This window comes from Trichosurus vulpecula, chromosome 4, assembly GCF_011100635.1.
Source record: "Trichosurus vulpecula isolate mTriVul1 chromosome 4, mTriVul1.pri, whole genome shotgun sequence".
In the NCBI taxonomy this organism is placed as follows: domain Eukaryota; kingdom Metazoa; phylum Chordata; class Mammalia; order Diprotodontia; family Phalangeridae; genus Trichosurus; species Trichosurus vulpecula.
In genome coordinates, this window is record NC_050576.1 from 82,082,745 (window position 1) to 82,100,833 (window position 18,089).

At 35.1% G+C, this 18,089-nt stretch overlaps 1 protein-coding gene across 1 annotated transcript in view; it reads left to right on the forward strand.

Moving 5' to 3' along the window:
* Positions 1-18,089, forward strand: part of ODR4 (odr-4 GPCR localization factor homolog) — a 59,854-nt gene that overhangs the window by 18,224 nt on the left and 23,541 nt on the right. The window contains 6 exon segments of the mRNA XM_036754989.1: positions 175-281; positions 12,110-12,146; positions 15,782-15,790; positions 15,792-15,922; positions 16,736-16,847; positions 17,486-17,554. Of these exon segments, the coding sequence (XP_036610884.1) occupies positions 175-281; positions 12,110-12,146; positions 15,782-15,790; positions 15,792-15,922; positions 16,736-16,847; positions 17,486-17,554 (465 nt within the window).

The window sequence follows — 18,089 nt, forward strand, 5'->3', positions numbered from 1 at the left end:
ACATTTATTTATTTATTTATTATCATTTGAGGGCTTAAAGTAATCAGTTATTTTTATCCCTAAGAATGGAGTCCAAAGTAGACAGTAATTGAAATTCTCATTTCATTTTAGCATTGACATACAATGGTATGGTAAGAGAAGGAAAAAATCATTTGTTTGTTATTTCTTCCTTAGCTAGTGTTTGCTGTGGAAAAATCCATAACTAAAAAGAGGCTATGGAATCTCACAGAAGATGACATCTCAGATCGGGTCACACTTCATGTCTGTTCATCTACAAAAAAGTATCTTTTACATTGGGTAGTTATTATTTAAGTATGCTACTGAAATTATATTTCCGTATATTTCTTCATAAATTCAATTTGTGTGTCATGATTTATAAAACATACATACCGTGTATAATTTTGTAAACAATACTTGATATAAAGGCAGTATCTGATTCATAAATACCTACTTCATAAATGGACAATTGAGAAGTCCACGAAAATGACCTTCATGGGGACAATTGCCCCTTCTTTCTTAATTCAGTCTGATTCTTAGGCAGCTAAATGGTAAAGTGAGTAGAACACTGGACTTGGAGTCAAGAAGTCCTGAGTTCAAATCCTGCCCCAGACTCTTAACTAGCTGTGTAATCCTCAGCAAGTAACCTCTGTTGTGAGTATAAAATGAGAGAATAATTATAAAGTGTTTTCAAAATCTTACGAAGTACTACATTTTTGCTGGCTGTCAAACAAAAGAGAAAGTATTTGGCTCCAGATTTATCTTCTCTTACACAGAGTTTACAAATTCCTGGCATCTAGAAGGACCCATTGTTCTCTTCCCTCCCCTTTCCTCTTACTACTTTTTTAAAAAAGAAAATAATTTTTTTTTAAAAAAGCACACTAAAATAGGAAATGTGAATATAGGAATATGTGAACACCTACACTATTTGAAAAAGTCACAAAATAATTTAAAAATTGATTTGGGGGCAGGGGGTGTCACAGTAGATAGAGCACTGGGCCTAGAGACATTCAAATCCAGCCTCAGACAATTACTGATAGAATTGTTTTAATTTGTATTTCTCTGACCAATAGTGATTTAGAGCATTTTTTCATATTACTATAAATAGCTTTGATTTCTTTGTCTGAAAACTGCCTGTTCATATCCTTTGACCATTTATCAATTGGGGAATGACTTGTATTTTTATAAGTTTGACTCAGTTCTTTATATATTTGGGAAATGAGGCCTTTTTTCAGAGATACTTGTTGCAAATTTTTGCCCCAGTTTTCTGCTTTCTGTCTAATTTTGGTTGCATTGGTTTTTTTGTTCAAAAACTTTTAATTTTATATAATCAAAATTATCTATTTTACGTTTTGTAATGCTCTATATCTTCTTTGGTCCTGAATTTTTCCCTTATCCATAAATCTGACAGATAAACTATTCTATGCTCTCTTAATTTGTTTATAGTATAACCTTTTATGTACAAATCATATACATATTTTGACTTGAAATGTTGGTCTGTACCTATTTTCTGCCATACTGTTTTCCAGTTTTCCCAGAAGTTTTTGTCAATGAGTTTTTGTTCCAAAAGCTTGAATCTTTGGGTTTATCATATACTAGAATACTGTGATCATTAATTTGTACCTAATCTATTTAACTGATCACCAGTCTGTTTCTTAGCCAGTACCAGATTGTTTTGATGATTACTGCTTGATAATACAGTTTGAGATCTGGCATAGCTTGACCACTTTCTTTCACATTTTTTTCATTGATGCAGTTGATATCCTTGAGCTTTTGTTCTTCCAGATGAAGTTTATTATTTTTTCTAGTTCTGTAAAATATTTTTTGATAATTCGATTGGTATGGCACTGAATAAATAGATTAATTTAGGTATAATTATCATTTTCATTATATTGGTTTGACCTTTCCATGAACAATTAATATTTTTCCAGTTGTTTAGATCTGGCTTTATTTTTGTGTTCATTTAGTTCTTGGGATTGTCTTGGTAGGTAGACTCTCAAGTATTTTATATTGTCTGCAGTTATTTTAAGTGGAATTTCTCTATCTCTTGCTGCTGGACTTTGTTGGAAATATATAGAAATGCTAATGATTTATGTGGGTTTATTTTGTACCTTGCAACTTTGTTAAAGTGTTGTTAATTTCAAGTAGTTTTTTTAATTGATTTTCTAGGATCTGTTAAGTATAACATATCATCTGTGGAGAGTGATAGTTTTGTTTCCTGAGTGCGTGTTCTGATTCATTTCTTTATCTTCTCTTATTGCTATAACTAGCATTTCTAGTACAATGTTAAATAATAGAGGTGATAATGGGCATCCTTGCTTTCCCTCGATTGTATTAGGAAGGCTTGTAGCATATCCCCATTACAGATAATGCTTTCTGATGGTTTTAAATAAATATTGCTTATCATTTTAAGGTAAGTTACATTTATTCCTATGTTCTCTAATGTTTTTAATAGGAATGGGTACTGTCTGAAAGGCTTTTTCTGCATCTATTGAGATAATCATATGACTTCTTTTGGTTTTGTTATTGATATGGTCAATTATGCTGATAGTTTACCCACTATTAAACCAGCCCTATGTTCCTGGTATAAATCACATGGTTTCTTAATTTGTTTGTGGGATCGTAGTGTATGATCTTTGTGATATATTGCTGTAATCTCTTTGCTAATATTTTATTTAAAATTTTTTCATCAGTATTCATTAGGGCAATTGGTCTATAATTTTCTTTTAGCTCTTCCTGGTTTGGGTATCAGCACCATTATTTGCATCCTAAAAGGAATTTAATTGGACTCCTTTTTAACCTGTTTTTCCTAATAGTTTATATGATATTGGGATTGTTATTTAAATGTTTGGTTGAAATCACATGTGAATCCATCTAGTCCTGGGGATTTTTTCTTAGGAAGTTCAATGATGGCTTGTTCAACTTCTTTTTCTAAGATTGGGTTATTTAAGTATTTTATTTCTTCTGTTAATATGGGTAATTTATATTTTTGTAGATAGTCATCCATTTAATTTAGATTGTCAAATTTATTTGCATTGGGTAAAATTGCTCCTAACAGTTGTCTTAATTTCCTCTTCATTGGTGGTGAATGTTCACCCCTTTCATTTTTGAAACTAGTAATTTGGCATTCTTCTTTCCTTTTTTAAATCAAATTAACCAGTTTATCTGTTTTATTTGTTTTTTCATAAAACCAGCTTCTAGTTTTACTTATTAGTTCATTGCTTTTCTTACTTTCAATTTTATTAATTTCTCCTTCGATTTTTCAGGATTTCCAATTTGGTGTTCAATTGGGGATTTTTAATTTGTTCTTTTTTTAGTTTTTTGCAGTTGCATGCTTTTTCTTTATTTCATTGATGTAAGAAATTAGAGAAATAAATTTTCCCCTAAGTGCTGCTTTGGCTGAATCCCTTAAATTGTGGTATATTGTCTCATTGTTGTCATTTTTCTTTCCATTGTCCATTATTGAATGTAATTTTTATTGTATTATGATCTGAAAAGGATGCGTTTACTATTTCTGCTTTTTTACATTTGGTTGTGAAGTTTTAATGGTCTAATACATGGTCAGTTTTTGTGTAGGTGCCATGTACTGCTGAGAGAAAGATATATTCCTTTCTGTTCCCATTCGGTTTTCTCTAGAGATCTATCATATCTAACTTTTTCAAAATTTTATTCACCTCCTTAATTTCTTTCATGTGTATTTTTTTGGTTAGATTTATTTATTTCTGAGAAGGGAAGGTTGAGGTCCCCCACTAGTATAGTTTTATTATTTATTTTCTCCTCTAACTCTTCTTCAAAATTTAGATGCTATACCATTTGGTACATATATGCTTAGTATTGATATGACTTTGTTGTCTATGGTACCTTTAAGCAAGATAGAGTTTCCTTCTTCATGTCTTTTAATTAGATGTGTTTTTGATTTTGCTTTGTCTGAGATCATGATTGCTTTCTTTGCTTCAGCTGAAGCATAGTAGATTCTGCTCTAGCCCCTTACCTTTACCTGCGTGTATCTCTATGCTTCAAATAAACAACTGTATTGGTAATTAAGGTGGGACTTCTTTTTTTTTTTTAACTGTTTTCTCTTTTAGAAAGGCTAAAGTAATCAAATGCCTTTGGGGCGGAGCCAAGATGGCAGCTGGAAAGCAGGGACTTGCATGAGCTTCCTGCCAGGTCCCTCCAAAAACCTATAAAAAATGGCTCTGAACAAATTCTAGAACTGCAGAATCCATAAAATAGCAGAGGGAAGCAGGGATCCAGCCCAGGACAGCCTGGATGGTTGCTGGATGAGGTCTATCACGCACAGAGCTGGGATCAGAGTGGAGCAGAGCCCAGTGTCGGTGGCGGCAGGACTGACCAGACCAGGAGCTGGGTGGAACAGGCACTAGTGCCCTGAATCAGTGAGCTGTGGAAGTTGCTGGACTTCTCAACCCACAAACACCAAAGACAACAGAGAAGGTTAGTGGGAAAAGCTGTGGGGGACAGAGTGAAAGGAGTTCCCTGTTCAGCCACCACCCCAGGGGCAGTGGGGGTGGTATAGCTACAGAACTACAGCTGCAGTTGCTTCCTGCCCAAGGCCCACCTGGGGGAGGAATTAAGTGACAGATCAGAGCAGGAGTGCAGAGCCAGCTTAAGATCTGAGTCAGGTCCAGGCTGGTGGTTCTTGGGGAAGGAGGAGTGCTGGCGTAGCAGAGCTGACTGTATAGAAATAGCTCTGAAATCAATGGCGCATCCCCTCAAGCTTGGAACAAAGTACTCTTTACTTTACAAGCAGTAATACCCCAACAAAAAAAAAAACTCAAGGGTCAAGTAAGTTGGCTGGGAACATGGCCAGGCAGCGAAAACGCACTGGGATTCAGTCTCAGACTTTGGAATCTTTCTTTGGTAACAAGACCAAAACATACAGCCAGAAGAAGTCAGCAAAGTCAAAGAACCTACAACAAAATCCTCCAAGAAAAACATGAGCTGGTCTCAGGACATGGAAGAGCTTAAAAAGGATTTGGAAAAGCAAGTTAGAGAAGTAGAGGAAAAATTGGGACGAGAAATGAGAATGATGCGAGAAAACTATGAAAAACAAGTCAACGACTTGCTAAAGGAGACCCCAAAAAAATACTGAAAAAAATATTGAAGAAAAGAACACCTTAAAAAATAGACTAACTCAAATGGTAAAAGAGCTCCAAAAAGCCAATGAGGAAAAGAATGCCTTGAAAGCAGAATTAGCCAAATGGAAAGGAGGTCCAAAAGACCACTGAAGAAAATACTACCTTAAAAATTAGATTGGAGCAAGTGGAAGCTAGTGACTTGATGAGAAACCAAGATATTATAAAACAGAACCAGAGGAATGAAAAAGTGGAAGACAATGTGAAATATCTCATTGGAAAAACCACTGACCTGGAAAATAGATCCAGGAGAGAGAATTTAAAAATTATTGGACTGCCTGAAAGCCATGATCAAAAAAAAACCCTAGATATCATCTTTCAAGAAATTATTAAGGAGAACTGCCCTGATATTCTAGAGCCACAGGGCAAAATAGAAATTGAAAGACTCCATGGATCGCCTCCTCAAAAAGATCCCAAAAAGAAAACTCCTAGGAATATTGTCGCCAAATTCCAGAGCTCCTAAGTCAAGGAGAAAATATTGCAAGCAGCCAGAAAGAAACAATTTGAGTATTGTGGAAACACAATCAGGATAACACAGGATCTAGCAGCTTCCACATTAAGGGACTGAAGGGCTTGGAATACAATATTCCAGAGGTCAGTAGAGCTAGGATTAAAACCAAGAATCACCTGCACAACAAAACTGAGTATCATGCTCCAAGGCAAAATATAGGCTTTCAATAAAATAGAGGACTTTCAAGCTTTTTCAGTGAAAAGACCAGAGCTGAATAGAAAATTAGACTTTCAGACACAAGAATCAAGAGAAACATGAAAAGGTAAAAAAGAAAGAGAAATCATAAGGGACTTTACTAAAGTTGAACTGTTTTGTTTACATTCCTACATGGAGAGATGATGTATATGATTCATGAGACTTCATGAGACATGGGGGGGGGTGTGTGTATGTATGTATATATGTACACACATGTGTGTGTGTGTATATATGTAGGTGTATGTGTATATATATATATATATATTACATATGTAGACAGAGGGCACAGGGTGAGTTGAGTATGAAGGGATGATATCTAAAAAAGAAAATCAAATTAAGGGATGAGAGGAATATATTGAGAGAGGGAGAAAGGGAGAGATAGAATGGGATAAATTATCTCACATAAAAGTGGCAAGAAAAAGGGAAGGGAAGGGAAGGGAAAGGGGTGGGGCAGGTGAGAAGGAATGAGTAAATCTTGCTGTCATCGGATTTGACCTGAGGAGGGAATACCATACACACTCAATTGGGTATCTTACCCCACAGGAAAGAAGGAGGAAGAAGATAAAAAAGGGGGAACAATAGAAGGGAGGGCAGACAGGGGAGGAGGTAATCAAAAACAAACACTTTTGAAAAGGGACAGGGTCAAGGGAGAAAATTTAATAAAGGGGGATAGGTTAGAAAGGAGCAAAACACAGTTAGTCTTTCACAACATGAGTATTGTGTAAAGGTTTTACATAATGATATGCATGTGGCCTATGTTGAATTGCTTGCCTTCTTAGGGAGGGTGGGCAGGGAGGGAAGAGGGGAGAGAATTTGGAACTCAAAGTTTTAAAAACAGACATTCAAAAACAAACAAACAAAAAGTTTTTGCATGCAACTGGGAAATAAGATACACAGGCAATGGGGTGTAGAAATTTATCTTGCCCTACAAGAGAAGAAGGAAAAGGGGGATGGGAGGGGAGCGGGGTGACAGAAGGGAGGGCTGACTGGGGAATGGGGCAACCAGAATATATGCCATCTTGGAGTGAGCGGGAGGGTAGAAATGGAGAGAAAATTTGTAATTCAAACTCTTGTGGAAATCAATGCTGAAAACTAAATATATTAAATAAATTAAATTTAAAAAAAAAATCAAATGCCTTTGATTAAGCCTTACTAGGTGCAAATACCCAGGCCCACACCCTTTTGCTGACTAGGTGCTAAGCCTCAGGCTCATACCCTTTTGCTGATTAGGTATGAATCCTTTGGGTTCTGAACACAGTATAAAAACCCAAAGGTTTGCATTTTGTTTGGACTCTCATTGGAAGAGTGTTGGTGTGGTGTGGAGTCTCTGGGTAGCCGTTAAAGGAGCCCCCCGGCTTTGAAGAAACCCAGATATTTGGTTTAGGGGCTCTCAGTCACTAGAAGAGCAGCGTGGGACTCTGGGCAAGCCGTTGTAACTACCCTCTGTCTTTGCTAACCCAGATTGGTTCTTTGGTAACTATGAATTGTGATTTGGTCTGTTCATATTGTGTATGTTTGTAATTTGTATTTGCTCTGAAGTTCGGGTTGCTGGCTTTTCCTCCTGACCTAAGTGAATTGTATTTGTATGTTAGATTAAAGTGAGATTGTTAGCCCCTTAAATTTGTTTTCCTTAGTAAAGCAGTTCAAAGAACCTGTGTTAGCGGTCTTCTGTGTGCTGGTTGTTGTTGATTTTACACAGTTACGGTAGCTGCTAGCAAGATTGTTGCAGCAACAACGTATTGTAGGATTCTGGTTTTTAATCCATTCTGCTCTCTGTTTCCATTTTAGGATGAGTTCATCCCATTCCCATTTATAGTTGTGATAACTAACTGTGTATTTCCCTCCATGGTAGTTTTTGCTTGTTTATCCCTCTCGCTTATCTGCCATCCTTTCCCTCCTCACAAGTGTTTTTTTTTTCTTGTCACTGCCTTCCCCAATATATCCTCCTTTTTATCAATAGCTCCCTCCCCCTTCTATTATCCCTGTCTCTTTTTTACTTCCATCTATAGGGTAAGATAAATTTTTACATCCAACTGAATGTCTATGTAATTCACTCTTCGATCCAGTTTTGATGAGAGTATGGTTTTAAGCTCTGCCCGCCACCTCCTGTCTTTCCTTCCATTATAATAGCTTTTCTATGCTCCTTTTATATAGGATAATTACCCCATTCAATCTCCCCCCTCCTTCTTCCAGTGCGATTTTCTTTCTCACCTCTTTATTTTGTTTTTTTTGGGGGGGTATCATCCCATCAAAGTCATGTGCATATGTGCCCTCTGTCTACATATATTCCTTCTATATTCCTTAGAAGGAATATAGTAATATATAGTAATTATAGTAATAAAGTTAAGTTATAAATATTATCTTGCCCCATAGATATATAAATAGTTTAACATTATTGAATTTCTTTTTTCTTCTTTTTTACCTTTTTATGTTCTCTTGAGTCTTGTATTTGGAGGTCAGATTTTTAATTCAGGTCTGGTCTTTTATTAGAAATTCTTGAAAGTCCTCTATTTTTGTTAAATATCAATTTTTTTCCCCTGAAAGATTGTATTCAGTTTTGCTGGGTAAGTGATTCTTGGTTGTAATCCTACTATATCATATTTTAAGCCCTCCAGTTCTTTAATGTAAAAGCTGCCAAATGCTTTGTAATCCTGATTGTAGCTCCATGGCAATTGGAATATTTTTCTTTTTGGCTGTTTGTAATACTTTCTCCTTAATCTGTGAGCTTTAGAATTTGGCTGTGATGTTCCTGGGAGTTTTCACTTTGGGATCTCTTTCAGGCAGTGATCAGTGGATTCTTACAATTTCTGTTTTGCCCTCTGGTTCTGATATATCAGGACAGTTTTCTTTGATGATTTCTTGAAAGATGTTGCCTAGGCTTTTTTTTTTATTTTAAATCATGGCTTTCAGGTAGTCTAATAATGTTTATGTTATCTCTCCTGGATCTGTTTTCTAGGTCAGTTGTTTTTCCAATGAGAAATTTCAAATTTTCTAATTTTTTTTTTTTACTTTTTTGATTTCGTTTTATCATATCTTGATGTCTCATGGAATCATTAGTTTCTACTTGTTCCATTCTGATTTTTAAGAAATTATTTTCTTTAGTGAGCTTTTGTACTTCCTTTTCCATTTGGCCAATTCTATTTTTTAGGGACTTCTTTTCCTTGGTAAATTTTTATTTATCTTTTTCCATTCTGTCGACTCTTTTTTCATGATTCTCTTGCATTGCCTCTTTTTGTTTCCCAGTTTTTCTTCTCCTTCTCTGATTTGCTTTTTAAACTACTTTTTAAGCTTTTCCAGGAATTCTTTTTGGGTCTGAGAACAAACTACATTTTTTCTTTGAAGTTTCATATGTAGCCATTTTGACAGTGTTGTCCTTGATCCTCCCTATCACCATAGTAACTTTCTATAGTCAAGCATTTTTTTTCTTTTTGTTCATTTTTCCCTCCCCCCTCCGTGTGTGTGTGTGTGTGTGTATGAGAGAGCGAGAGCGAGAGCGGCTTCTTGTTCTGGGGCTCTGTGTCTTGCTGTTGGCTTTCACTTGGCTTCAGGGCTTAGCTGCTTGCTTTTCTCTGGAGGGTAGGCTTCCCTTCTGGCTTGTTCTGGGTGGGGAAGGCCCTCCCTTTTGGCCTTCCCTGGGCCAACTGCTTATCTGCCCCAGGGGTGGGGCCCTGTTATTTCATGCCAGTGGAAACAGGGTTTCTCTCCTGGTAGGCCCCAGGGTTGGGGCTTCACTATTGATCAGCAATGGTGTCAAGTCCTGGCTGGTGGCTTGTGCTGAGGGTGGGGTGGCTGGGATGAGGCCTTGCTATGCTGCACAGACTACTGACTTGCCTAGGGGGCTGCTGGTTTGCAGGAGAGTGGGGCCTTGCTAGTGGATTGCTCTAGGCTTGGACCCTTGCTACAGGCCTCCTGCTGCGAGGCTAGCTGCTGCTGCTAATGCTCTTGGACTTCCCTCCCCTCTCACTGCTCTCATCCCAGTGAGACAGATCTTCCTGCTGTTGTTGGTAAGCTGCTTCCCTGCTCCTAGATCAATTTTGAGGCAATTTTCTTGTTGTTTGGAGAGGAATTTGGGAGGGCTTCAGAGAGTTCCTTCCTTACTCTGCTATCTTGGCACCAGAAGTCCTCGGATAAGTTGATTTGAAGCATTTTTTTCATAGGGTTGATAGCTTGGATTTCTTCTTTTGAAAACTAACTGTTCATATCCTTTGACCATTTTCAGTTGGGGATGGCTCTTAGTCTTAGAAATTTGAGTCAGTTTTGGAAATAAGAAATTTCCCTTTTCATAGGGACTTGCCACAAAGATTTTTTTTCTGGTACTATTTCTAATTGGCTGCATTGGCTTGTTTGTGCAGGAAACTCTTTACTTTATGTAATCAAATTGTCTATTTTTTTTTCCTGTGATCTTCACTCTCCTTCCCTTGTTCATTAACTCTTCCCCATTCATAGATCCAAAAGACAATTTCTTTCTTGCTACTCTAATTTGTTTAGATATGACCTTTTATATCTAAATCCTGTTTCCCTTTGGAGATTTTCTTGGTGTATAGTGTGAGATTGTTGTTATAAATATGAATTGCCAGACTGTTTTCTAGGTTTCCAGGAAATTTTTGTCAATGTTCTTACCGCAGAATCTATGGTCTTTGTGTTAATCTAATGGTACGCTACTAAATTCATTTGTTTCTGTATATTGTATACCTAATGCTGGCCTGCACAACTATGGCCTGCCAAGGATTTGGGCAACCCGCAAAAATATAGAGAATATAAAACAGGCCTGCACAACATACCACCCATGAGCTGCTTTGGTGGGCTGCATGTTGTGGGGGCCTGACCTAATGTGTTCCACTAACTGACTTCTCAGTTTGGGTTTTTTTTTTTAACCTAGTATCAGATCATTTTGATGATTGTTCCTTTGTAAGATCTTTTTAGCTAAGATCAAATGTAGTTTGAGATCTGGTACTGCTTGATTCCCTTTCCACTTTTTTTTTCATTATTTGTTTGAGATTCTTGATCTGTTCTCCAAATGAATTTTATCATTATTTTCCTCTAGTTCTACAAGTAGTTTGATATGGCATGAATGAGTGAATTAATTTAGGTACTATTGCCACTTTTATTACATTGACTCAGCCTCCCCCTGAATATTTAATACTTCTCCACTTATTTAGGTCTATCTTTATTTCTGTAAATAGTGTTTTATAGTTGTACTCATCTAGGTCTTCTGCGTATCTTGGTAAGTAGATGGTATTTTTAAACATTCTGTAGTTATTTTAAATGAAATTTCTCTGTCTCTTCTTGCTGGATTTTGTTTGTAATAAATAGAAATGTTAATGATTAATGTGATTTATTTTATATCCAGAAATTTTGCTGAAGTTATTCTTAAAGTTAATGTTTCTATTCACTTTCTAGGATTCTCTAAATGAAATATATTATCTGCAAAAAGAGTTGATTTTGTTTCTTTTTTTGCTTGGGTTGATTTAAATTCTTAATTTCTTTTTCTTATTATTATATAGCTGGCCTTTCTAACACTATATCAAATTGTAGTTTGATATAGACACTTTATCACTGATCTTTACTGTTGATCTTATTGGAAAGTCCTGTAGTTTATCCCCATCACATATAGTTCTGGCTTTTGGTTTTAAATATATGCTACTTGCCATATTAAGGGAAAATCCATTTATTCCTATGCTTTCTAGTATGTTGTGTGTGTGTTGTTGTCTTTTTTTTTTAATAGAATTGGGTGTTGTATTTTGTCAAAAGCTTTTCTGCATTTATTGATATAATCATAGGATTTTTGTTGTATTTATTAACAAGGTATATTTGTTTTATAGTTTTCTAATTTTGAATTGACTTGCATTCCTGATATAAACCCAGCCTGTTCAAAGTGCTTGATGTTTTACAGTATATATTTTCTCTATTTTCTTTGCTAATATTTTATTTAAAATTTTTGTAATAATATTCATTAGGGTTATTGGGCTATAGTTTTCTTTCTCTATTTTGATTCTTCCTTGGTTTGAGGTATTTCTTTACTCTAGCATGCTACCCCAGTATTTTGAGAAGGAAATATAAGGAACAGAAAATTTTAAATTCAAAGTTACAGAAATACTGTTTATTTTACTGCATTCATATTAAAGATGATGCCAATTTTCTTATATTTAAAGTTGCATTATCTGGCTTTAAAATAGATGTTAGTATTTGTTCTTTTTCTTTTGTCTGATTCTGTCAAATATTTGCTTCATTTGTATTTCCTTAATTAGTCAAGAATACTTTGTCGCACTTATGATATCCGTGACCCAAAGGTAAGATAAATATTTTTCCTCCATCCAGTTTATCTTGAAACGAGTTATGTGTTTTTTTTTAAATTTAGTTTAGTTTCATTTCTTTTAGTCATTAGTTTCAGTGTATTTACCTTAACATGTTCCTTCTTTCTTTTGAGGTGCAAAGCTAGCTAGAATTCTACTTTATGCACATTTTACACTGACTTTTCCTTGTGCATGTTTCTTAATAATAGAATGTAAATTCCTTGAGGGCAAAGTCTTGCACCTCAACAAAACCTGAAAAATAGGTGCTGCTCAAATGCTTGTCGCATTTAAAAATTGTATTAAAGAAGCCAGTTAAATTCAGGGGAACTCCATTTGAAATGATGTTAATATTGTAAAAACCAGGTGTCATTGTGTTTTCAGTTATATGACGTTAGTTGCTAATAGGGTAGAGAAAGCTAGAAAGTGGAGCATTGTCTAGAAGCAAATTTGCAATCCCATGTTCTTTGGGTAAGCAAAGTCATAAGACCTTGGAAGCAAGCAGAACAGCCACTGAGGGCTCAGGCTTGATTTTGAATACAAACTCAAGTTTGTATCTTGAGCTAAGTATATGCAGAGATACAGGCACTGTTTCTGTCTGTAATGGTAGGGAGAGGGGCTAGGAATAGTTGTGCCTATTGGCACAATTTAGCTTGGCCTCAATTTAGCTTCCTTATCTTTTTCAGTATTTTTTTTTTTTTTACTTCTTTTTATATCATTTCTTTTCTCTTTTGGACAAATAGAGTACTATTACCTCATTAATTAACTAATAGAAAGAATGGCTGGCTTTGCCTCAGACTCTAATACAATCTGTGGCTCCTGTATAACATAACCAGAAGTAGGAAGCAGTGAGGAAGAAGGGATATCCACAGAAAGTTTCTGATTAAAAGAAGTACATTTAATTTAGTACTGTCTTTCTGAGAGAAGATTAGAGGATCTGTTAAATTGTGTTTATAAAGTGGCATATTCGTATTTAGAGCATGGATCATTATGATTGCTTCAAATCATTATTAGTTTTGAAAGTGACATTTCTGTTGTTTCTGGTACCTTAGATGCTGTTAAAGTCATACTAAAGATCATCTGATTCAAACCCCTCATTCTACAGATGAGAAAACAATCCTAGAGAGGTCAGGTTACTCTGTTGAATATGACACAGTAAGTGACAGAGCAAGGATTGGAGCCCAAATCTCTTGATACCTGATCATTCAGGGTGCTTTCTACTATACCATGCTAGAATTTTAGAATTTTAGATGAAGAAGAGGTAATATTAGAATCTAGGCCAGAAGTTAACCTCTTTTCTAACATTCTTAAAATAGCATTTTTTGAAGAGCCAATTTGTAGTTTAGATATAATTTTTGTAATTGGTGCCAGAGGTTTATACAATTCTTTAAATTGTATAATTTAAATATATAGCCTATACAGTACAAAGATAACAAATCATAATACTTTGTCTCCATAAAATTCTTATTATATACCCATTATAGCAAGTAACTGGAGTAAAGAGCCTTGAGCTATTATAACTTAACCCGTGTAATTAGTTACCTATCTCATTCACTTGAAAAAGTTAGTTTGATGCTGAGGGCCACGAGTATATGACTTAAAAGAGGCTAAGATGGGAGGAGGAGAGCAAAGGAGCAAGGTTTGGGTGAGATGCTGCTGAACAGGATCATTGACTACAGAGAACGTGCCAGAGCGTCCCAGAAGGGGTGGGTTGCAGCTTGACTAGGCTCTGGTAGCTAGACTTAGAGAGTTTGCCTGTTGATTAAGTCAGACAATCAACAGCATTTATTAAGCACTTAGTATATGCCAGGCACTGTGCTTATTAAACTTTATAGATCAGTCCATGTACAGGTATAGACCCCATTACTTTATGTACTTAAAGGTATACCAGTAGTAACTTGCCGATATCACCACCACACCAACCCATAATTTAACGCCTTCATTTTACAAATGAAGAAGTGAGGTCTTGTGAAATCAAAGCCACATACTGCCAGTTAATATCCCTAAAAGTCCATTTTTTTTTGGTCATTCAGCTAGCATTTATTGCCTGTTGTGTTCCAGGCACTGTGCAAAGCATTGGAGATACAATGTAGGCAAAAAAAAATCTTTGTTCTCAAGCTGCTCAGTCTAATGGGGAGACAACATGCAAGTAACTATGTACAGGCACACTATATACTGGATAAGCTGGGAGCAGTCTCAGGGAAGGCACCAAGATTAAGGAGTTATGTATTTTATAATAGCATTTTTTTTCCTAAGAAATAAGCTATCTCACTTCCAGTTTTATCTGCAGAGAGGTTAAACCATAGCTCTAAACTCCCAGAAAGATAAAAAGATCACTTAATAGCAGTCTACTGAATTATCTAGATAACAAAGACAGAATCATAGGATCTAGAGTTGAAAGAGACTGGAGAGATGAACCTTCTCATTTTACTGTTGAAGTATGGCCTGCTGATAAGTCAGATAATGCATTATTGTTGGAGGGATATTTCAAACATCTTTGCTACTTTCTGTCCACCATGTGGGTCACTCTACAAATGATAATTCCTGTGTACATACACACATATACACATACTTAAAACTATTTTCCACAAGTGGAGAAAAAATTAGATGGTAGTTAACATATTTCCTGTAATGTTTGAAACTGCTTGTATAATATGATTTTGAATAATAATCTTCTACAAGGCAATTGCACTTGGGCTTTTAAAAATATTCACAGAATTAGTTTTATTTTTAGAAATCCAACAAAATTGTATTTTTAAAGCATATCATTAATTGTCTCCTATTTAGGGCTTTAAATATTCTAAAGAGCTACTTATGAGAAACCTCATTAAAATAGTTTACTTTGGTGGAGTTTCACTGGAAATGTGTATCTGATTGTACACAGGTGGAGACAGAAAGTAGAATCTATCTCCCAACTCATCTTCATATTCTGATATTCCATTAGCTCTTTGACATGTTAAAGGATACAGGGTTCTATGCTAAAGAAATCTATTAACGTTTGCAGGATACCCCTGCCAGAGATACTTAAAAGAGTAAGAGTTCCTGAGCTCTTGTGTTTACAAAATTAAGACATATATTACAGTATCTCAGAGCCCTGAGCTATTGGCATCGTAGACATATCCAAGGCATTGTGCACAGTAGGCATGGAATAAATGCATGTCAGCATACCAGATGTAAAATCCCAGGTGTTAGGTGAGAAGTAGGGCTCTTATAAGAGATGAAACCATAGTGCCTTTTGACATGACAGCCTCATGTCTAACCTCATCTCTCTGCTGTGTCTTGAGGACAGAAGAGCCAATAAGACTTGCAGAATAGGAAATTTTAATACATGCTTCAAACTCTGGAAACTTTAATTCTGGTGACAACTCTGCTTTGTAAAATTTGGGCTCCAAGACCTCTTAAAGCTAAGAATGAATCTTAGGAGTAATTATTAATATTGCCTTGTATTTTCATTTGGAATAGAAATGTTGTTTTTAAGGAAATCCGACCAAATTTGAAAGCCTGCTGTCCTATAACATAATTGCTTTTCCTAATGCTTTTTCTAACTATTGATCTGTAATATATTTTTATTTGAAGTGCATCATTTTATGTTGTTTTTAAGTTTCAGTCTTGTTTCCCCCTTTTGTCATTTCTAGAGTTCACCAAAAACCTGCAGACTGGAAATATCAAAATGGATTATCTGCTTCATGGCTTTCTTTAGATTGCACAATTCATGTTAACATTCATGTCCCACTTTCAACTACAACTGCCAGCTATCCTCTGGAGAAAATACAAAGGTAATAGATATTAGATAAATAGATAAATAAAACTTATAATATTATAAATAACTGTTGAGAATATTTTTTCTTTTCTGTTATTTGACAAACATCATGTAGTGATTTGTTATGTCTTTCTTATTTCTCCATATAGATTATAAGTACCTTGATGTTAGGGATAACCAAGCAGTGCCTTATAGTTGTTTTTCTTTCTTGCCTTATTAGGTGCTTGGTAAATATTCTTTTTTGGAAAAATAGTTGTCTGGGTTTTCTTTGTCTTAGGCTCAATTTAGCTTCTTATCTTTTCAGTACTTTTTTCTTACCTTTTTTGTATCATTTCTTTTCTCTGTATATTGGACTTTGGATTTCTTTTGTTGCTTTTCCCTTTTGTCCTTTCTGTTAACAAGAGAACTCTGAAACTATTTGATGTCTTTCATCCTGTATGTAGTTTCTTTCTGTAGAGCCTTAGGGTTTTTTTTTAAACATTTTTTCAAGGCTTTTGAAGTAAGCAGATATCTGTGGTTAAACTTTTGTTCTATATTTTACATATATTTAGAGAGATTTATAAACATTTTAGATACATATAAATATGTATCTAATATGCCTCATATTTTTGGTCAGGAGAGAAAATGAGGGGTAAAGATTTCATGTATGGAACGGTTAAAGATTGGAGATATATTGCAAGTATTTTTTAACATGATTGCAGGAATATTATCTTAATATTAAATGTTGCCAATGCTTTTAGTTTTTTAGGAACTTTGTAAGCAGAGAAGGGAGAAAAATATAATAAAATTGAAATTATTTAATATATGCTATACTTAGAGACTTAATGAGATGTTTTTCTTTTAAGAATGGACTTGCACGCTGGGCCAAACAAATTGAAGGTGGTGTGTATTTGATCAATGGACAAATTAAAGAGGAAGATTGTGAACTGCTAGAAGGACAGGTGAATTGAGGAAATTATCATAGAACTATTAAGTGACTTAAAATATTTCCTTTAAGATGAAAAAAATTGTATGACTGATATTCTGAGAACATACATAGAATTTGTGTATCATTTAGTCCCAGTATTTCTGAAGATTCATGCATTAAAATGTGGTTAAGGGCCAAATGTATTAATCAGAATGTGGTGCAGTCTTGGAAAACTGGCTGGAAGCACCCAATATTTACAGCTCTGTGGCTCTGACTACCATAATAATAGCTAATGTCTTCTTAGCCTATAACTGGACCCAAAATGATTCTGACTCAAAACCATATTTCCAGTGAGTTAATTGGAATAGAGAAAATGGGAAGGGATTGATTTTTCAAAAATTTTGTTATTGACATATAGTTCAAAAATTTCACCCCAAAAATTCTGTCTTTGGTGATCATTATAATAAACAACACTGTCCTGTTTCTTAGTAGTACTTTTCCCTTAACTTTTTAGATTTTTCTTTTTTTTTAGCCTATAGTATTTACAAATTTTGGCCTCTTCTTAGACTTATTTAGTCCATCACTAAAAGTGTCTTTAGGATGATTTCTAAATTGCCTTTTTAAAAAATCCAAATGAAATACTTATTGTCTAAATATTTTTTTCTCTTTCAGAAAAAGTCTTCTAGAGGAAATACTCAAACTACCAGTCAAACTTTTGATGTCAGGGTTCTAACGCATTTGGTAAATATTGGGAAAATGCTACTAATCTAAAACCTTTTCAGAAAATCATTATATGGCAGTAATAAAGTTGGCATTTTGGGGTTTATTATATTTAGAATCATAACATTTTAGAACTTAGAAATTAGGAATTTTTCAGCCATGAGACTAGTTTGCTTTTTAAGTAGCTCACAGAATTATCATTTTCCTGAAACCATTTCTGACTACATCCTTAGCCCTAAAGCTTGGAGGAAAGGAGGAAAGAATGGGAGATGATGTTGAAAGAATTTTAGGTTTAGAATTTGGGAGAAGCAAGAGCTCATGATGGATGGCCTCAGTTTTCTCCATAGTGTATGTGGCTGAGAGGGAATAGGGATAGAAAGAAGGAAAGATTTAGAATCAGTTGAGAAATTTTATCAAGGAAAAGTAAAAAGGATTGGTGTGTAATATTGAGGGCCCATTTAATATTAGATAATGTATATGAGCTTCATTTGTCTGGTATGGCTGGCTCTTGATAGTTTTCCATATATAAAGTGTTTGAAGCTAAATGGTGGGGAAT